The sequence below is a fragment of the Ovis aries genome, chromosome 11 (genome assembly GCF_016772045.2).
Source record: "Ovis aries strain OAR_USU_Benz2616 breed Rambouillet chromosome 11, ARS-UI_Ramb_v3.0, whole genome shotgun sequence".
NCBI lineage: Eukaryota > Metazoa > Chordata > Mammalia > Artiodactyla > Bovidae > Ovis > Ovis aries.
In genome coordinates this window covers 10320220-10341604 of record NC_056064.1, presented here as the reverse complement: position 1 = coordinate 10341604, position 21385 = coordinate 10320220, and the positions used below count along the sequence as shown (strand labels likewise).

The window sequence follows — 21385 nt, the reverse complement described above, 5'->3', positions numbered from 1 at the left end:
AAACCTGATAAATTTAGATCCAAGGCATACAAGTACCTACTGTTTACAGTCCTAAGGGATGATAGGCTTTTTTAACTGCAAAACATACCAACTTTACAATTTTGAGAATTGTAAATCTTGAGGAAAAAATAAATTTTGTGAATTTTGAGAATATGTGCAAGAACCAAAATGTTTTACCTGATAATCTTCTTCTGTAATAAAGAGGTTGTTCAGTGATTCATTCACAGATTTGTTGTTGTGGTTCTGAACTGAACGCAAATAGGGTTTCACCAGTGGTAGCTGTTTAACCTTTAAAAGAAGGGTATGTTACAAATGTAGTACATTGCTAATGGACAAAGTTATCCAGGAACGTCTTTAGTTTCTTGCTATGAATTTTTGAGGTTTTAAAAATTGTTACCTTGCTGAAATAATTGACTGCACGAGTATGATCCAACCGTGGAGACAGCACCATCAGCAAATCATTTAATAACAGTGGCTTGAATTCTAAGTAGAATTGTATTGCTCTGTAGTATAGCTCCACATTGGCAACCTAAGACAGCAAAAATCCATAGATGAGGTAGAGTTATTTCCTCATGAGCTTCCTCCTTCTAAAGACTGTCTTCTAAAGAGGTGCACACCTTGGTAATGATGTCTTTGAACTGCCCTTCCTTCCATGCATCAGTCGGATGATTCATCATGGTAATGATGGCATTATCATATTCTTCGTATTTGTCATACAAAAACACCAATTCTGCCCACAGATGGGCTTGTTCTGCAGCTCTTAGCACCTGCACAAGGAAGATTTAATTGCTTTAGATATGGGTCTCTAATTCTAGTTAATAGAAAAAAAAAATTTTTTTTTTTTTTTTTAAATGAAAACTGAAGTATTAGTTTTAGCTATACAGTTGCCTTACAGTGAAAGGTTAGTTACCTTAGGAATATTCACTCTGGACCAGAACAGCTCCAGGTGCTCCCTCATTTTCTGCGGCTTAAACTTAGAATACAGAATAGCTAATTCGGTGAACATCCCCATGTGAGCTCGCTCAAGTCCCAGTGCTGCTTCCAACATGGTTATCAGCTCTTCAAAATACCCACGATCCTAAACAGGAGAAAGATGCAATTAAAGATGAGAATATCAGTGACAGAGATCTCGGTTAACATAAAAGACTTCAATGCGTTACCTGATAGTAGTTGATAAGTTCTTCCAACTCGTCGGCATGTACTACAATATGAAGCCCACACATCTGAGCGAGACGGAACTCCTTCCCATCTACACAGGCAAAGCAGACCTACGATTTAAAAAATTGCAATTATGTGAACTCAAGTGTAACATGGCCGGTTAATTCAATTAATCAGTTTAAAGAATATTCCTAAATGGCATCTTAATTCATCAATCAAACTGTCATTTAGATTACCTCTTTCCATGTTCGAGTACTGTTGGCTTTCCTAGCTCCATCAACAGCTGCCTGATATTCACCCAGGTGAACCAGAGTGGATGCCAAGCGTCCAAAATTGGAAACATTATTGTACAACAACTTAGCAGCATCATACATTTTTTCATCATAACAACGGTCACCAACCTGAAAAAAATACAAACCATTTTCAGTAAGCCGAAACTCAGTCTTTCCAAAGTTAGGACTCAATTTAATATGAAGAAACAACATTTTCTCAGTAAAATATTTCCTTAGAAACTTTCAGTTGTCATGTGTTGATCCTAATAAGCTAGTAAAGTTACCCAACTATTTTTACACTTCCTAAAAAAAAAAATCTGAATGAGAAACTCACTTGCTGGATATGAGCATTATTTGGCCCATTGATGAACTCTTCCAACTCTGCTAGGCGGTTTGTTTTAGCCAGTGCAAAAATCAATTCTGTCTCCACATAGGACTCACGAGCCTTCTTGCGGGCCATCTGCAAGTACTTCACCAGCTCTTCCCAGTTTCCTAGGTACAGAAAAACAAATGAATAAATCCAAACACTAACATATCAACATCTATCTTCTCGTTGAAGTAAATGAGAACTGCTATTAACTTCCTTTTCAAAGAAACAGTACAGAGAATAACAAATGTAAACTGTGAAAGGTATCAAAATAGTGAAACTCCTATTAATGCCTCTGTATTATCACTGACCAAATGAAGAGCTGAATCCCTCTTCTCCTTAAAGTTATCAGATTAGAACTAGATCAGAATCTAATGAGACTTCAAAACAGAAAATTAAACTTCCCCATAGAGCTTTTAAGTTCATAAAACACAGCCTCCCTTTATCTGCACTAAGGAAGAGGGCAAACCACCAGACAGTCTCTAGCTCCAACACAAAGCAGAATGGACATAAAACTTAATGCTTAGCTTAGGCACATTTTCTGGCAAACACATAAAGGTGAGAAGTCATACCACTAGTATTGGCGGCCTGAACAACTTCCATGTAGGATGAAGGATCATCTGCTTTGATGTAAGAATCAATGGCTTCTTTCACCATTCCTTTCTGCAACTGGGCTTTTGCGAGCTGACTCCAGACTGCCGGTTCATTGCAGCGTTCAGCAAACTCATATGCCCGATCCAAGTTTCCAATATGTTCGATCAAGACCTAGGCAACCAATTCTTCATCAGTTATAGAACAATGAATCTTACCATGTAGCAATTACATTTAAACGGTTAGGATTTTATTGCTCTTCTATTACCACAGCAATAAATTATGCCCTTTCTCAGAGGACAATGCATACACTGAACCAAGAGAAGGCGTTACACAGGAAATCAGCTCGGGTAATGTGAAGGTTTACCTGCACTGCTGAGGTATTGACATCAAATTTCCGGAAAATGGCAAATGCTTCTTCAAAGAGCTCATTGCTGATGGCGATGTTGGCAATATCTGGGGCATCATAATTATCCAGGCGGTTAATGTACTCCATAACACGGGTACGGTCAGCCTTGATTGCAGTGAGGATGAGGAGGTTTTGCAGGTTCCTTTCAGAAAGAAAAATTTGAATGTAATATTTGGAAAGCTCATTAGTCATAACAAACACTGTAGCTATTAAGTATTCCATCTCAGGAGAGAGGGTCACAAGAGGGTATTAGAAGAGTGAAAATTAAGACAACATTCTCTAATATCTGTCTCTTTGTTCCTTTCCCAAACTGACAGGCCATAATTAAAGACTGAGTATAAAGAGCCAGGAAACCCTCTCATAGCATACCTGTGTTCACTGAATACAGAGTTATCAAGGACAATTTTCTCCAGCAGTTCAATGAGTTCATTAGGAAGGTCTGCAGTCATAAAGGCCTTGACAGTTACTGACACTTCCTCAGGGTCCTGAGTTTCAGACAAGGCTGTCTGTACAACCTGCAGAGGATATACAAAGAATAAGTACTGAGAGTCCAGGTGGTTTTGATGATATTATCTAATAAGAATAAGCTGGCCTCTCAGTAGAAAATGAAACAGGTCGAGAAGAAGGAATGAGATAAAATACCTTTAATTTACCACCCAAAGATCTTTCTACATAAATCCACATATATCTGTAACATGTATTTCCAATTTTTTTGTTGTGGGGGGTAGGGGTGCCTACTCGTATAATTTCTATCTTTTCCCTGATTAAAAATTATTCCTAATAACCACTCTTCATTATCACTTTAATGGTCACATAAAGTCCAACCATATGCATGTGGCATTATACACTCAGTAATGCTTCTGTTTATGGCTATTTGCATGGCTCCCAGATGCAGCAATGAGTATTTGCTCTAGGAAGCTTTGTATCAATTTGGGAATTTTCCTTAGACATGCTTCCAAGGAGAGGAATGAAAAACTGATACTCTTCAATTTACTCTCTTCCATATTCATACTTCTATTTATAATTTAAGAACCATTATTAACAACCTTCAATTTTTAAGGTTTTAAAAAATGTTTTCAATTATTTATATAGCTATAAACTCGCATCTTCTTTGCTTACTATTGAGACTTACTTAACATTTATCTACTAGATCATTCACCAGTCTTTATTCTTTGCTGATTTACCCTTGTCTTGAATGTTTCCAATCAATTTAATTACTTCTCAGGTATTTTTAACAGTAATTCTTACTAATTTTATTAAATGTCTGATTTACTGGTATCCTTTTAGCTATGATGAGTTGAGGGAGTCTTATGTAATTAAATTCTCTCCTTGGGGACGTATTTTCTTGGAGAAGATATACTTCATTTTTGTTAACATTTATATATATATATATATATATATATATATATATATTAGTATCATCTTTATTTTCTTCTGTCTTTTACTGCCATCTCTCACAGTTAAATATGATCCATTTGAGTATATTTGGTATATGATGAGGGAAAAGGTTTTATTTATAGTTAAAAAGATGAGCCTTGAATGCATTTGCAAATTTTACCTGATCAATGAGGGGTCTCCTATAAGGATTGCTTTCCAGCAGCACACTACCCCACAATTCTGGGTCCTTCCGCCGTACCAGATAGCGAGAAAGACTTTTGAAGAGGGAATTCTCATTGCAGACCTAAATGAGAAATTAAAGATTAATTTCAAGGTAAACAATAAAACCTTTCCACAGACTGACTGTAATTTTAAAAGGTTATATCCTATCATTATACCCTATTTAGTGTTTTATACCAAAAAAAAAAAAAAAATCCATTACTTCTACATGTAATCTTTAAAGTCACAACAATATTTTTCTTATTAAAATTCAAACAACAGAAAAAAGTTGTTATATTTTTGAAGGCTTTTAAAAAGCACCCTGATGGTAGATCTATATTTGGACTTTATATTTTACTCTACTGGCCTGTGTATTCATGCACCAGGATGCAATTTTTAATTATAGAGGTTTTGTAATGTGCTTTAACATTTGGTAAGGCTAGTCCACCTTCACAGCTTTCTTTCAGTGTTCATTTTCCCATGTGTATATGCATACATATGTTCATACGTGTATGAATTTGTATGTTCACAGATGCATACAGCTCTGATCACTCAAAGACCCTAGAAGGAAATACACCGTAGAGTCTAGATCTGGGTTTCTAATAGCACTCCCCACTGAACAAAATAAAAGTTCTTCACAAAAATGAATGATCCACGGCAGGGGAGGGTATAAAATGAGCATGGTATAACTTGCTGGGCAAGGAAACAAGATGTGCTCAAGAGCAATGAGATCATGACACAAAGCCATGAGAGGCAGGCTGATGGGATTTCTATCAGCCAAAAGGGAGGTAATTTGAAAATCAAAAACATGCATCATTAACCCATAGAACTCGTAAGTCCATGAAAATATGCACGTTGACTGATAAATATGGAGAAAATGATGAAGTTGGAAAATTGTCATTTTGCAACCAACACAAAAGAATAGCTTAGTAAGAATTAATAGATTCAAAATTGGGGGCGGGGACACACACAAATAGGATACTCACATGGTCTTAACTGTCTCCTCACAGACTACTTAATACCTCCAAGGGGAAACACATCTATAAGGGGAAATTTATTTCTATAATGGAGAAGCTGACAAGTTAATGAAAAGTGACCCTCAAAATGAAGGACTAAAGACATAAGGTGCTTTTGCATGTTACAGCATAAGAAAAACATCACTTAAGTAATGCACTTTGGATGGAAACATACAATCTAAATCTAATCAGGAGGAACAATAAGAGAAATTCAAAGCGAAGAACATTCTATTTTTTAAAGCGATTTTTCACTAATAAATATCCAGAATAGGTAAATCCAGAGACAGAAGGCAGTTTGGAGGCTGTCAGGGGCTGGAAGGAGGTAGGGAATGTGGGACAACTGCTTAGTGAGTACTGGATTTCCTCGTGTGGTGATGAACACTTGGAATAAGAACTCCGAACAAGAGAGATATAATGGTTACACAACACTGTATGTGTACTAACTGCCACTGAATTACTCACTTTCAAATGGCTAATGTTATGTTACCTTCAATAAAAAAAGAGAAAAAGACTATTTTTCCAATTATGTCTGTCACTAAAAGACAAAGGCTGAAGAAGTGTTTCAGGTTAAAAGAGACATGAAAGATATGACACGTACAAGCAGTATGTAATCCTAGACTAAAGGGAAAATTTTCTTTTAAAAAACATTCTCAGGTCAATTGACAAAATCAGAACGAAACAGATTTTTAACAGTATTCTACCAGTATCAGACTGACTGAGGTTGCTATCCATAATGTGGTCATGAAAGAGAATACCCTTATTCCTAGGAAATACTCACTGAAGGGTTATAAAGCCATGAGGTACGCAACTTATTCTCATAAGGTTAAAAGGTTAGATGTGCCTATACATATACACGTATATGTAAAAAATATATACATGTATGTGTACATATGAGTGTATGAGAACATACGCGATAAAACCGGGGCGTAAATGTCAATGGGTGAATATAAATGTAATCAACTACTTTGGCCAGTTTAAGTTCATAATTATCAGCAGTTTTTTTTAAAAAAAGCGTGTACCTTCTAAAAATGCTCCATATTACCTAAAACCACTCTGAAACTCTCAAAATTCACTAGTCTAACATTATGTAACAGGTTTTAAAAATGCTGTCTTCTCTATATGTCAGCTGGCAGTACTCACATTGATAAGCTCCAGATCACACTGGCCACGCTCATAAGCAACACAGGCCAGATGCGGATCTCTCTTCTCACAATACTTTCCAACAACACGACTGTCATAGTAAGGATTTTCCCGAAGAAACCGCTCTGGATTGTTATTACTGTCTATGTAGATTTTGGCTAATGCATTATGAGTAGCAGGCTCTTCACAGCCCTCATGAATTCTGGCCTCCAGCCAAGGCAGAAGCAGTTTCAATCTAGTAAAAAAATAAAACAAGAAAAGAAACACACAAAAAAACCCACATATACATATACTATATTATAAATAACACACTCTTGACATGCTATGTACCTTATGGTCTATAAAGTGCTTTCCCATACCCTATTTTGAATTCTCAACATTTCTATCAGAAACTGAGAAATTAGGACTCAGAGATGGTTAAAGGATTTGTCCAATGTTACACAGAAGGTATATAAGACTGTCCTTCATACTCTCCCAGACCTATCTGCTACATTATCTAGACAGGATATGGAGAGAAGAGACTACAGATTCACAGATTATTCTTTTTCATATGGGGCAAATGGCTGGACCTCTGAGTAATATTGCTTAGGAGTAGGACAGAGATGTGGTATGAGAAAACAAGCCACATTATCTGCGGTTCCTTTTAATTTTACCACAATTACCATGCAACATTACATACAGCAAAAAGAAGCAGTAACGTAAGTAAACACATAACTGGGAACAAAATCTGGTAAAATTCTAGCAGTCATAAAATCAATCACTCCACCAAGGGCCATGGTTTTGCTAAGTTATAGCTTATTTTCCAATGGTTCAGATGACCAACACTCTTACCATGGTTTAAATAACATGTTAAATAGTTACAAGAAATCCACGGAAAGAGGCGCCTGGTAGGCTATAGTCCATGGTGTCACAGAAGAGTTGGATACGACTTAGCAACTATACAATAATCACTTTAAATCAGTCTCAAGCTTTAAAAAAATAAAACTCAGTATTATATTCTACATCTCCATTGTCCTTAAGTGCAGAATTTTTCAAACATTTTCTGAAACATTTAGCTTGAAACATTTAGATATAAATTATGTTATAAATTTCCATTAGTAGAACACTTGTACCAACTCAGGTTAAAATTAAACCCTATTCTTGAGATGGTTTCATTGCTAGAGGAACTTCCTACTTAACCTCATTACTTCTCACTAACCTCATTTACTATGTCAGCACTTTGTGAACACACAATGTCCTGGCTAAAAAAAAGACTTCATGATCTAACTATCAGAAGCACTCATATTATGTTCTCTTCTATTGGAAATTCCTAACTCATATTATATCAAGGTTCAACTTAAAAATAAGTTTAACTCAGAGTTATACAGGGAATGTTTTTCTCTTGTCATACTTGATTATTTACCAGAGAGTAATTAGTTACTAGGTATCATACCTAAAAGGAGGCTTTTTACATAGTTTACATTAAAAACACATAGCTGTGTGGTTTGACTTAATGTAATTATAAACATGCAAAAAGAAGGTGAACACTCATTACTAGAGAAATGCAAATCAAAACCATAGCGAGACATCATCTCACATTTATAAGAATGGCCGCCATCAAAAAGTCTACAAACAACGAATGCTGGACAGGGTGTGGAGAAAAGGGAACCCTCTTACACTGCTGGTAGGAATGCCAAGTGGTACAGCCACTACAGAGAACAGTGTGGCGATTCATTAAAAAAGTGGAAACAGAACTGCCGTATGACCCAGCCATCCCACTGGTGGGCATACACATCAAGGAAACCAGAACTGAAAGAGACACGTGTACCCCAATGTTCACTGCAGCACTGTTTACCACAGCTAGGACATGGAAGCCACCTAGATGTCCATACGCAGATGAATGGATAAGGAAGCTGTGGTACATATGCACAATGGAATACTACTCAGCTCTAAAAAAGAATTCATCTGAGTCAGTTCTAAGGAGGTAGATGAAACTGGAGCCTATCATACAGAGTGAAGTAAGTCAGAAAGAGAAATACCAATACAGTAAAGACGGTAAAGATGCTATATGCAAGGTGGCAAAAGAGACACAAGATGTAAGGAACAGGCTTTTGGACTCTGTGGGAAAATGCAAGGGTGGGAAGACTTGAGAGAAAAGCACTGAAGCATGTGTATTACTGTATGTAAAACAGATGACCAGTGCAAGTTCAAGGCGTGAAGCAGGGCACTCAAAGCTGATGCTCTGGGACAACCCAGAGGGATAAGGTGGGGAGGGAGTTGGGAGGGGGGTTCAGGAAGGGGACTCACATGTGCACCCATGGGTGATTCATGTCGATGTATGGCAAAAACCACCACAGTATTGTAAAGAAATTATCCTCCAATTAAAATTAATTAATCAAAAAAAGGTGAATGACTAGATTAACAGATATTCTATATGACAGCCGTATACAGCAAGTTACAGCTAGCTTATCACTTCTAAATTAGGCATCTCTAGGGAATTAAGATCCATGAGTACTGAGTAGTTTTAGGCAACGGACAGGTTATACTTCTATTTAATACAATGCTAGGAGAGACTAATAATTTATCCTACTTGTGAATATTAAAATAGTACTACACCTGTTTCTTTTTTCAACTTCAGCAACAAGCTCATCAGTAGAGAATTGACCTCTTACAACAAGAATCAAATTTTTAATGACATCTTCAGAGCAATCAACATCAAGTAATCCCCCAATAACCACCGGCAGTCGACTTGGATTCACCTATGGTTTTAAAAAAAAAAAAGAATGGCATTATGTTACCAAGAAACAAAACTGAAAAGAGTTCTTAAAAAAAAAAAAGCAAAAAGCAAGAAAAACGCATTTTCCTCTTCAACCTGTTTTAAAAGTCAGTAATAAACAGATTCTAAATTTGACACTAGACAAAGGAATTTAGTAGGAAGTCTGCCTTATTACTCCTAAGGAGAAATAAGTCCAAAGAAGCGAAAGGAACAGAATGACTGAAAATATTATCTGGTAAAAAGGCCTCCATCGTAGCAAAACTGCCTTCTGGAGTTAGAATGCAAAGTTTCTAATACCTTTATTTAAGATGGTTTTAATACTGGGCTTTGGAGGCTGTGGCCTCTACATGGATACCTCAGGGACTATCCGGTAAGTAAGGCGTAGGCCACTCAACTTTTCAACTGCTGCAGTTCTGTTCTGTTTTACATACTTGGAATGCATGTAAAATTTTAATCCAAGAAAGGATTCTACTGGGGAAAAAAAATGGAAAGCCAATGCAGCACACCACTCTTACTGAGCACAGGGTTTCAAAAGGATGAAGATGCCCAGTGTAAGAAGTAAAATCTGTAAGATTATATTTTCAAGTTATCTAAGTATTACTTACCTTCTGTACATATATTTCTATATACTTTTGAAGATTATTTCTATATAAATAGAGCACCAAATCGTGGACAAAGTCAAATCGATCGCACACAATGATAAGTGGTAACTGATCTGTTAGCTTTGCTTCCTGGAGGGAAAAAAAAAGAAACCTTAATTTTCTTCTTCTGTGAGGTTATCAGTGTAAAATGAGAATCGGTTCCACACTTGTGGGAAAGGGTCACATAAACTTGGTTTTTCTTTTAAAGAAAGAAATGTCCCAATAGTTGCAGAGCGTCCAACTCAGTTTCCATGAATTTTTATGAAGTAATATCCAGAGTCATAGCAAAATACCAGGTCCTTCCCACATATACCCTTTACAACAAAAGAGTAACATGATTTATAAGTCTCCAGCAGCACTCAGGATATAAAATCATCACACCGGGACTTTCATTAATACCATCAGCTGAATCTGTAGTTGCTTTAAGAGCTAGACTCACATTCTCAAAATTAGGCATATATGGCTCACATTTGTTTCAAACTGATGACTTTCTAGAACACCCCTCCCCATTCAAATCTACATGGCCAGCTTCTAATACTGTTACAATAAATCCTACAAGGAGCAGAATGATGGTGACAGCCATAAATTTAAATACACCACATGTTGCTATTTAAAAAAAAAAAAGGTTTACAAAATACAAAGCATTTAAATCATTTTTAAATTTCGAACTGCTTTTACCATTACAAATATCAAGCTATAATCCTACTTACAGACTGACACAGATGTTACAGACAGGTAGGTAACACCTGTACTGGGCATTTACCTGATACATGTCCTGTTACATTCCAAAGACATGAGGTACAGCACAAAAAACAACAGTTTCCATCAGGAATTCATTTACACACAGTGAAACATTTCTCAATAAATGATTCCTCTATGACAGTCTAATAAAGGGGAACTAAGCAGGACAGGACTCTCCTCAATGACAGCCAAGGAAAGAATAAAATTCCTAGGTCCAGCACGTATAAGCCACCCAATTATAAATAATTTGAAGATTGGTCTACGAAGTGTTCAGGGAACACTAAACCTTGGAGTTCTAAGAAATCCTGTAAAATAGTAATTAAAAAATAAAAATGGCTGTAAATCTGAAGTGAAATCCAGCTGCAGATTTTTTACATCAAGGAAAGTCCTTCAGCACCATGGAAACTCTGTACTAACAGCTGCTACAATCATTTCTAAAAAGTGTTCGATCTACCTATGCAGAAGATTTTTAATAGGGCAGGTTTCTCCTACAAAATGAACATCAACACGCTTAATCATTATCTTGTTTACTACATATATAAAGTATTACCTACTGTATTTTACCAGTTAGGGATAAAACATACTTGGCAAGTAATCCAAGATTACTTAGGTATTCTAGTCTCATGCATGAGTGTTTAAGATTTCTACTGTGAAAGATAACTTATTTGTATTGGCAAAGAAAATTTAAATTTGAGAAAAGGAAAAAAATTGGGATACATTCTCAACTGCCTAAATTTGCATATGATTTCATATATAAAAACAATGCTATTAACATTTTAAAATTTTACTTACAGGTTGCTCCTTAGATACTATGATTAAGAGACATTAGGATCAAAATGGCAACTATATAAACACATTCAGGTTTTCTTAAATACAAAGTTTGGATATATATCAGGGGACAAAGTAAGCATTCCCCAAAGAGACTTACATTCTGGTGGGAAGAGACAATGTTAAGTGTTATAAAGAAAAAGAAAACAAGATAAGCGGGTAGTGAGGACAGATAGGTTTTATTTTAGATAGGAGGAGGGTAATCTGAGACATCGTTCCTTGTGACATTTGGTTAGAAATCTCTAAAAAGGCACAGAAGCAAGTCAGGAAGGTCTGTGAGGAAAATGGGAAAGGGCAAGCAAAGGCTCTGGGACAGAAGAGGTTTTGGGGAGTTACAGGAAAAACAAGCAGGCCAGCGAGGTTGAAACAAAACCAGGAAAAGAAAAAAGATGGAAAATAAGATCAAAAGTAGCCAAGAAGCATGGGTCTGAAGAACAGTTTTATGTTTTCTATGTTTTCAAGTTCAGGGCACGAGTCAAATAACGCTAACGACAGAATTTCATCCTGCTTACAGGCTACTTTAAAGGAGAGTTCATATTCTACCACTCTTTGTTCTCCTGGTGGCACTTGCTAATATTCAAGATTAGATTCAGAGAAGTATTTTTATTATCACAGTTTACATATAACACCCGTCAATTATAATACAATCAGTATCTCCAAAATGAAGTTGAATACCAGTGATGATAAAATGCAGCATGTAGCTACAAATGGCAGATCAATAAGGAAAGTGAATAAATGGTCCAGTATGTTCAATCTCATTGGGCTGAATATCCAACAGTAGCATCTTAGCACTGAGCTCCCATCTCCAATTATTCAAAAAGAGATTAGGTTTTTCCTCTAACTTGGGCGGGAATTAAAATTCTTTCGAGTCAGGAATAACTTAAAACCAAAAAGAAACAAAACTTGCCTGCTAGCAAGGTTGATAATAGCTTATTTTCAAGGCCACCCACACAGCTTATTAAGCACGGTTATCACTTGAATACCTATGGCATCAGGTCCCTCACAAACATAGCTCATGGCTGGGGAAACCAAGGCTGCGATAGGTTCATTAATTTGCCTGAGGCAAGAGGTAGGCATTTACTGAAAGAATAAACAGCTCATTATAGAAAAAAAGGGAATTTGAACCAGGTCTGACTGGTTCGAAAGTCCGTAATTCACACCCACTCTCCTCTATTAGATTTGCACACAATTCACAAGCATGGAGGGGGGATTCCTCATCTAATTAGATCTCGTGGGCTAAGCAAGGTAAGACAGCCACATCCTAGTTTCAAGAGTTTTTTTTTTCAATGTTAAGATCATAATTAGGTGAAAATAGTTAACTTAGTCCTGCTTTACATATATATGATAACTCAAATATTATAACTCAATGCTAAAAAAAATTACAATTGAAGCATAAAAGCTGAGAGCTTAATGAAAACAAAATCAGTAACATCTGGTAGCATTTTTTCAAAAAGGATACAGTATTGATACTCAAAGGAGGAACTGACTGGTATTATAAGTACACTAGGTCAAGCACGGAGTAGCAAATCTTTCTCATTTGGATGTTTTTTTCTGACACCAGAAGCCTTGGGTTCACATATATCATACTAGCCAGGATCTTCAGAATATTCACTATGGCCAAGACATTATACTTTTGGGGGAATGTTTATCTTGTAATCTAAAATATAAGGCAACTTCAGCATTTTACATCATTACACTAAAACTCCTAAGGGTTTAGCTATTTAACCTAGGTATTAAGTTCTTCAAAAGAAGAATCAGTTAATGCAACTATAGATTATCTGCAAGGAGGCCAAACCAGTCCATCCTGAAGGAAATCAGTCCTGAATATTTACTGGAAGGACTGATGCTGAAGCTGAAGCTCCAATACTTTGGCCACCTGATGCAAAGAGCTGTCTCACTGGAAAAGACCCTGATGCTAGGAAAGATTGAAGGCAGGAGAAGGAAACAACAGAGGATGAGATGGTTGGATGGCATCACCAACTCGATGGACATGAGTTTGAACAAGCTCCAGGAGTTGGTAATACACAGGGAAGCCTGGTGTGCTGCAGTCCATAGAGTCGCAAAGAGTCAGACATGACTGACCAACTGAACTGAACTAAAAGTATGTAAATATATATTGGGGGGATCTGAATGTTCTGTAATTTCCTAATTTTTATAAATGACTGCCAAGGTTAAAGTCTTATTTTCCCCACAAAGTAATTAGTAGGAATGACAAAGCTAAACATTAAATAAAATAAACTGCCCTTAGGTGTGCCTGAAAGACCTAAGAATCTTTAAACGATTATTCTTCACTCCAACACAGGCAGTTCTACTTCTCCATAACCAAATATGTGTCACAAAGCTGTAGTTTTTCTGTTTGACTGTGCCTTCAGTTTATAAATTATGCATGATTAATATTTAATTTCTAGAATTGGGCTAATTGATGACAGAGAAAAACCTGTTTCCTTTACACAGTGGAATCCTTTGCATAAACAGGCCCCTTAAAAGAATACTGAGGGCAAGCTGACCTTAATATTCAAAAAGTGCCTAAATGATATGCTAAAATAACACTGAGTGTCTACAATCACTTAACAAAAATTTTCTTCTAAAATTAAAGTGCAAGAAAGGAAATTCCTTAAAGATAGTGATTTTTTTCTCTGCACTTAAACAGATGGTCATTCTTAAATCTTACTTACCAATTTCCTTCCTTATTTCAAAGGAAACCTCAGACTATGAAATTTGGAAGAAATCATTCAGTATACAGTTTTGAGATTCTGAGAATTTCACTTTTAGGGAAAAAGAAATTCTAAACTATGAGCAAACCCTTGCAGGACTGCTGATCTTCAAGCCAACCAGAAAATGCACTACTCAAAACCACTTACCTTGAGAAAATTCTTGACTCGCTCAGGATCATAGCAGTTGCTTTCTCTGCAGATTCTTTCTACTTCTTTGATCTGCCCAGTCTTGCAAGCTGCCTGAATATATTTAAAGTGCACATCTGGGTCTTGACTAAAATTAACAATGGATCCCAGAAAATAAAAAAGACCTTAAAGAAAGAAAATAATTGAAACTAAGCACAGGTGTACCTTTGAGAACAACTGACCTGAAAAAATACTTAAGCAATTAAAAAACATTATGTCAATTATACCAAACTTCTAAAAAAACAAGCACACAAAACACTGTTATACTGCACACTCCACTCCCAAATAAAAACTAGTTGGTCAAAGTACTCAATATTAAATAATCCACTAATCAGTTCAATAAATGGATTTATACTTTAATCCCTACCGAACAGAAAATTCAATGTTTTCTACTAATGGTAGTTGAGAAATAGGGAGACAGCTACTTAATATCAAAACTAATTATCACAACATATTCCAGATGAGAAATTCTGACTAAAGTCCACTACACCAGGTGCTTTCATATATGCAGTTAATAGAAAACACACAAAAGTAGCTTAAAAAGAATTTGATGCAGTGCTGTCCAACAGGATTTTCTGCAGTGATGCAAATACTCTACTAAGATCAGCACCATCTAATATAGCAGCCACTAACCAGATGTGGCTTCCGAGCACCTGAAACGTTGCTAGTGTGACTGAAGAATTAAGTTTTAATTGCATTCAATTTTAATACTTTTATTTACACAGCTACATGCGGCTGGGGGCTACGTACTGAATGAACAGTATAAATGTAGTACATAGTTAACTTAAGAACTGAAAAATTTAAGAAAATTATGTAGAAATCTTTTTCCTTCTGTCTAGAGTAGTCCAACAAAAAGAGGGAGGAAAAGTTAAGCAGAGACCAGATGTTTAGCTAATGAACCTAAAAGCCACTGACAGTGATCACATTAGCACTCAGTACAACAGTGGTTCTCAACTGTGGATGTAATGGTTTTCTTCCCAGGAGACATTTTCAGTGGTCACAACTGGTGGAGCTGACACTTCTGGCATTTACTGAACTGAAGCCAGCAATGCTGCCAAATATCCTGCAGGCATACAACAACATACCCTCCAACTCAACAAATCATCCAGCCCAAAATGTCTATAGCATTGAGACTGAGAAAACCTGCTACACGGACAAGTCACAGAATTTTCTCGGCTAGAATCCTTTGCCATTACAAAAATCAGACAATATAAACATGATCATTATATACCCGATCATTAGTATTTTCATCTTATTCAAATATGACAAAGCTACTACATATATTTGTATGTTAAGATTCTGCCTTTAACTGACATATAATAAATATATCCATGCAGACAGTCTTATTCACTTCATGTCCCTAGAACCTGACACAGACAATGCCTGACTATATTTGTTGACAATAAAACTTAAAATATTCCATCAAAATAAGCTTGTAGAAAGAATTTCCAATAGCCTATGACCATTAATAACCTACGACCTATACCCCTCTTGGCTATCTTAAGTCATTTAAAACGAGTCAAACTTTTAATTACCTTCAAAACTCTTGAAAGATTCAAAAAGTTCAATCAGAGACTGAGTGGACAGTTGTTCATGATACTTAGAAGCCACCTGTACACAGATCTGGAGATTCTGACGAATATTGGCAGACAGCATGGCCCTGAGGCATTCTAGGGAGTCTTCCACTGATAAGGACCCAAAGTAATTCACTAACCACTAGAGGACAAAATAAATAAGTAAATGAAATAATATTAAATCTAATGGATCATTCGGCTACACAAACACATTTTCAGTATACCAATTAATGGTAACTAATAGGTAAGACACTGAAATACCTCAGGGTTAAGAAGATGGGTGTGAACGACCGCACGCTTTATATCATATAAGTCAGTGAAGTGTTCTAATGCACGCTGCAAGAGGCCAGCCTTTTCACACAGCTGAGCGATATGAGCCCGGTCATAATGTGTGAACATCTGATTGCCTAGAATAGCATCTGCGACCTAGAAAACCACAAAAGAATGAGTTTATCTTACCACTCCACCTATATCAGTAATTCCATATCCAGATTACACCTTAAGATCCAATACTGGACTGATAAAGGAGAGAAAGTACAAAGAGAATTTTAGCCAAATTTTCTAAAATGAGGAATGGGCATCTCAGTAGCTTCAAATAACTTAATCTAAGCAGCTCTGAATAACAGCTGTAGAAAAACTGACGGAAATATGCTCTAAAACGCATGAAAACACATACCTGAGGTGCATGCATAAGGTTCATCTCAAGCAACCTGGTCTGTAAAGGACCTTCAGATGGGCGATTATTCTTCAGGGCATCAAGCAAGAATGCAGTACACTGCTGAATTAGATTGTATTCCATAAACACGTCGACAATCTGCAAAAACAAGATGTAAGGGAAACTGTTTTAAGATACTTAAAAACTATTTTATGTTACACTTAACAATATAGGTAAGTGAAAGGAAATTAAACATTATCTGTTTCCTCATATATAAAACACTACCAGATCAAATCCCAGATTTAACGATTATTATTTAGATAACATAACCTCGTAATTTAACAGGAAGTTTTATCTTCCGCAGTTAAGAGTTCTAGTAAAACCACCCATAAAATATTCCAAGATACTATATAGAGGCAGAATATAAACTGCAAGACTTAACATCTTGACTGACTGACTGACTGATGCACACGTGCATGCCACGCCACAGGGCGTGCCCGACTTTACTTCTCTGACCAGGAACTGAATCTGTACCCCGTCCCGTGGAAGCAGGACTCCTAACCACTGGACCACCAGAAGTCCCTGATGAACTGTTTGAAACACACAAAAGCATAAAAATGAAAGAGTCCTTGATCCCCACTTCATATATGCATTTTCTCTCTCCCTTCACCAAGTGGCAGAGACTAGCCTTTGAGTTTTATTATACCTATACTTTTTGTATTTTTAATACATAGATCACTCTAAATGAGGTGGGATTTGTTTTGCATGTTTTAAAGCTATATGTGTATATATATAGAGAGAGATGGTATCTTACTGTCCATTCTTCTACAACTTGCTTTTCTCGATCAACATAGTTGAAATTTATCCATGTAAATAAACACAGCTCTAAGTTCTACAATTAAAAGAGTTAACCTTTTCTTCTCCAGGTTGTTTAAACTCAGATCCACACCCCCGACCCCGATTCTCTACATAAATTAACTTCTACAAGATACATTTTAAATTGTTTACCTGGGTGATATCAGCAAGAGGTTCTTCATCCTGAACTAACATTTGAGCAAACTGCTGCCCCTGATCTGGACTGATACGCATAACATTTCTCAGCAGAAAGATCCAGTCTGGAGTATATCCAACCTAAAAACAGATAAAAATGTAAGCCCTGCTGCAGTTCCATTTTTATATTACTTAAAGGCTTTTTTGCAACTATACTCCAATAATGAATTTTAAAAGGGAAGAAATCACAGAACAAAAACAAACCAAAAGCAACGAGCGCCCCTCCACCCCCGTGGCAAATAAATGCTTCTTCTACAATAGAATCTTACTACAGAACTACTGGTGAAAGCACAAATTCAGTTTTAACAGATGCTCAATCTGATCTTGGTTTATATAAGACAGTTTGATCTTGGTGATAATATATTTGAACAAATGGCTATAAATTTTTATAATCAGCTTATTCAGTCTCATTGAACATGAAAAAATTTGTTCTAATAGGTTAAACATGCCCTAGCAGTTTAAGTTCTAAATGCCATGCAAGAGTAACTGTCTCCATTTTTGAAAAGTGATTCTGTAAATGAGAACCATAATAGTACTTTATACTTTCCCAAGTAATCATAAAAATTTAAGGAAGTTGACTATTAAAACTGAGAGTGACTCTAGGATAATTCCTCTCTTAATGTTTTAATGAGTTTATGTTCAGAATTTGTTTCACTGAACTCACTTTTTTAGCATATAAAACAATCTTCTGGACTTGACCTGTTTCTGCAAAGCACTGAATGACTTTATTTGGAACGTTAGCCCTTAAGTACACACTAAGCGCCAATGTGGGGTCCACAGATTTCACAAGGTCTCCTAGTTCTTCAGAACATTCCAGCTGTCCAAAGGGAAAAGAGAATGTTTAGTAATCCATGAGCTATTTTATAAATAGGCAGTTGTTACTACTTCCATTATAAATAATAACTCATATGACAGGCATTTAGTTACCCAGTTGTCCCAAAATGTATTATAAATATGCAGGAATTATGGTTATAAAGACTACTCATTTTGTATTCAGAGCAAAGTCTCGGTAGAATTCTCCACACACTCTACTTAAGGATAAAAACCCACCAAGACTTCACATGTACAGATTCTACCAACTATCTTGTTAGCCGTATAAATATTTAAGAAGCAGAATCTTGTACTGCTCACTATAAGAATATTCAGGTATCAGTCCCAGATGTTCTCAATTTTACAAGAATAATCCAGCTCCTAATGTAATGCTATCAAATGAAAATCTGATATTCAAAAAGCCGGCTGAGGTTTACCATAAAGACCAGTTTAAAATTAGGGAATAAACTGTAGGACCTAAGCTTCATTATCTTCTTGACTTTTGGGTTTAAAAGTTGTAAAGCAGGACACTAATTTCACAAAGTCAAGCAGATAAAAATGTTAGAATTTTAAGGTGGTATACATGCAGGGCCTACATTCAATCTGCCTAAGCTGCTCAATCTGGAAAACCGCTTCTCTAAAGGAGCTTTGCTTTACACACTAGAGTTGACTTTCTATTTTATGAGTATGTCAAAAGAATAGCGCTTATCACTGATAGTCAATAATGAGACGTTCTATCAGAGTCTATACCCTCTCAACTGAACACACTAATGAAGAGTTGACCAGTGTCCTTTTTACCACAAATGAATCCTACATGATCATTCACCAAAATAGGTAATGATACGCAAAAAGCTCTTACATTGTTATATTGGTCAACTCAGTTACCTTGGCTGTTCTCATCCTTCCTTATCTTAAACAATTAGGATGGACCTCAACTACTATGTGGCTAGTAACTATTCTTCAGCAGACTCCTGTCCAAGCATCCCAACTGTGAAGTTCTATCCTCCAGTACCCTCTAAGACTGCCAGAAGCTAGGTCAAGAAACAGGGATTTAGCATTAGTAATATAGAAATACTACCAACATACACTAAAGCTGAAAGGTCTAACATTAAAAGTTATTCACAACCCAGAGTGCTATAAAATAGGACCACCTCAGTTTTTGACATTGACCTAAGACATGACAATTCAGTATTGCCACTTTGTGCAGAAAAGGCTTTCTACAGTGGTATGAAAGCAATAACATCACTAATGGGTTGTTTAAACTCATTAGTTGTCTTACAAATAGGTGACATTTTCCATAATATACACTAGAAAACACAATACTATTAGATGCTCTATGGGAAAAGAAACTCATAACTACTGAGCAAATATAAAATGGATAGAGAAATCCCACAGTAAAGAAAGCTGGTTAACAACTGTTTTCAAATATTCATATTTAAAGAACTCCAAGAAACTAATCAGTTAAATATTTTTTCATGTAACGCCAGCTAACATTCTGTGAAGTGACTCTGGGGATCTGCATCACTGCTAGTCAGACAGTCCTGATGTCTTGTTAAACAATTCCACGTTGTATATAACATATTTCCCTTACACACCTAACCGGTTACTAGCATCAGATACCACCATTTTGATACTCGTGAAGTTCTAAAAGAAAAGATACAATGTCATATGGCTGAAAATACTGGGCATCCCAAGTGTGGGATGTGGGAGACAGGAATACATTCTTAGGTCCCCATGAGTTTACACATATTGACAAATATAAAGTGTCTCACGCTAAGCTTAACCACCAAGCAAGTAATCCTGGATTCCCTTTTAAAATAAAGATACCTCAACATGCCACAAAAATAATCCATTTTCAAAAGAAAACACGTCTATGCATCTCATCAGTGTCTATTCTTTCACCATTCCTACAAACAATGAATCATGGATGGAGATATTCTGGCACAGCCTGTGTTTTTAACTTGCTAACATGGTATTTAACCAAAGTGAAAATATCTTAATGTAAGTTAATATACCTTATCTTCTTTTAACCATTTCTCCAAAAGCTGTTTCCGCCCCTGCTGAAGTACAGGCCTACACAGTTCTAAGGATTCATATTTGTTTAGCTGGCCCTGGTCCAAAAGGATTCCAAAGTACTGAAGTAGGGGTGAAGTTTGACCTGGCTGAGCTGGAACACTCTGGAACCGACGGATGGTGTCTGGGGTACGAAGAATTCCCTTTAAGAAACAAAAATGTTAACGACTCCTTTTAAAGATGATTCAATATCACACTAATAACTCCATAGATCTGTTAAGTCAATTTTAAAGGCATGATTCCATCTACTGAAACAAAATCTCAACTTTTCAATATCTGAATGGTAAAGATTCAGGCAATGTCTATCACACTTCTGGTTCAATGTTATGAGATTATTCTGAATCAGAAACATACCAACCTAATCATAATGCTAATGTGTAAGAGGATAGTTACAACTATTATTCCAGGTTCATATTAGGTTAAGTAAAAATTTCATTACCGGTCAGGGAGTAAGGTATTAATTCAGCCCAACAAAATAAAAAAATGATGAGGATAAATTCAGGTCAAGCTCAGACAACTCTTCGTACCATGAATTGAACAAGATCTGTTTCATCTTTAAGATATAAAATCAGTAGCTATCATAAGATCCAACTAAGAAAACATTATTACATCTACGTAAATCAGAGCCTGTTAGATCTACACATCATTCTAACAGTCTGAGTTTCAAAAAGTTAACCAAATCTAGAGCACAGAAAAGTAACTAACTAAATCTAGAAGAAACTCATTCTACTGGAAAACATACCCTTAAAAAAGACTCCTTTCTCTGTGGGAAGCTGGTTCCACTTGAAACAGTATTAGAAACAGAGCAT

The 21385-nt window shown here is 36.2% G+C and overlaps 1 protein-coding gene across 2 annotated transcripts in view; it reads right to left on the bottom strand.

Moving 5' to 3' along the window:
• The window catches only part of CLTC (clathrin heavy chain), a 64025-nt gene that overhangs the window by 9615 nt on the left and 33025 nt on the right, over positions 1 to 21385 (bottom strand). For both annotated transcript variants that reach the window (XM_060395124.1, XM_027975337.2), the window contains exons 8-28: positions 20519 to 20719; positions 18358 to 18510; positions 17652 to 17774; positions 16665 to 16802; positions 16250 to 16414; positions 15950 to 16130; positions 14376 to 14539; positions 9910 to 10035; positions 9145 to 9287; positions 6550 to 6784; positions 4356 to 4478; positions 3167 to 3312; positions 2756 to 2939; positions 2370 to 2562; positions 1765 to 1922; positions 1395 to 1559; positions 1161 to 1268; positions 911 to 1078; positions 618 to 767; positions 398 to 529; positions 178 to 288 (exon numbers count right to left, since the gene is read on the bottom strand). In XM_060395124.1, coding sequence (XP_060251107.1) covers positions 178 to 288; positions 398 to 529; positions 618 to 767; positions 911 to 1078; positions 1161 to 1268; positions 1395 to 1559; positions 1765 to 1922; positions 2370 to 2562; positions 2756 to 2939; positions 3167 to 3312; positions 4356 to 4478; positions 6550 to 6784; positions 9145 to 9287; positions 9910 to 10035; positions 14376 to 14539; positions 15950 to 16130; positions 16250 to 16414; positions 16665 to 16802; positions 17652 to 17774; positions 18358 to 18510; positions 20519 to 20719 — 3267 coding nt within the window. The remainder of the gene's footprint in view (positions 1 to 177; positions 289 to 397; positions 530 to 617; positions 768 to 910; positions 1079 to 1160; positions 1269 to 1394; positions 1560 to 1764; positions 1923 to 2369; positions 2563 to 2755; positions 2940 to 3166; positions 3313 to 4355; positions 4479 to 6549; positions 6785 to 9144; positions 9288 to 9909; positions 10036 to 14375; positions 14540 to 15949; positions 16131 to 16249; positions 16415 to 16664; positions 16803 to 17651; positions 17775 to 18357; positions 18511 to 20518; positions 20720 to 21385) is intronic.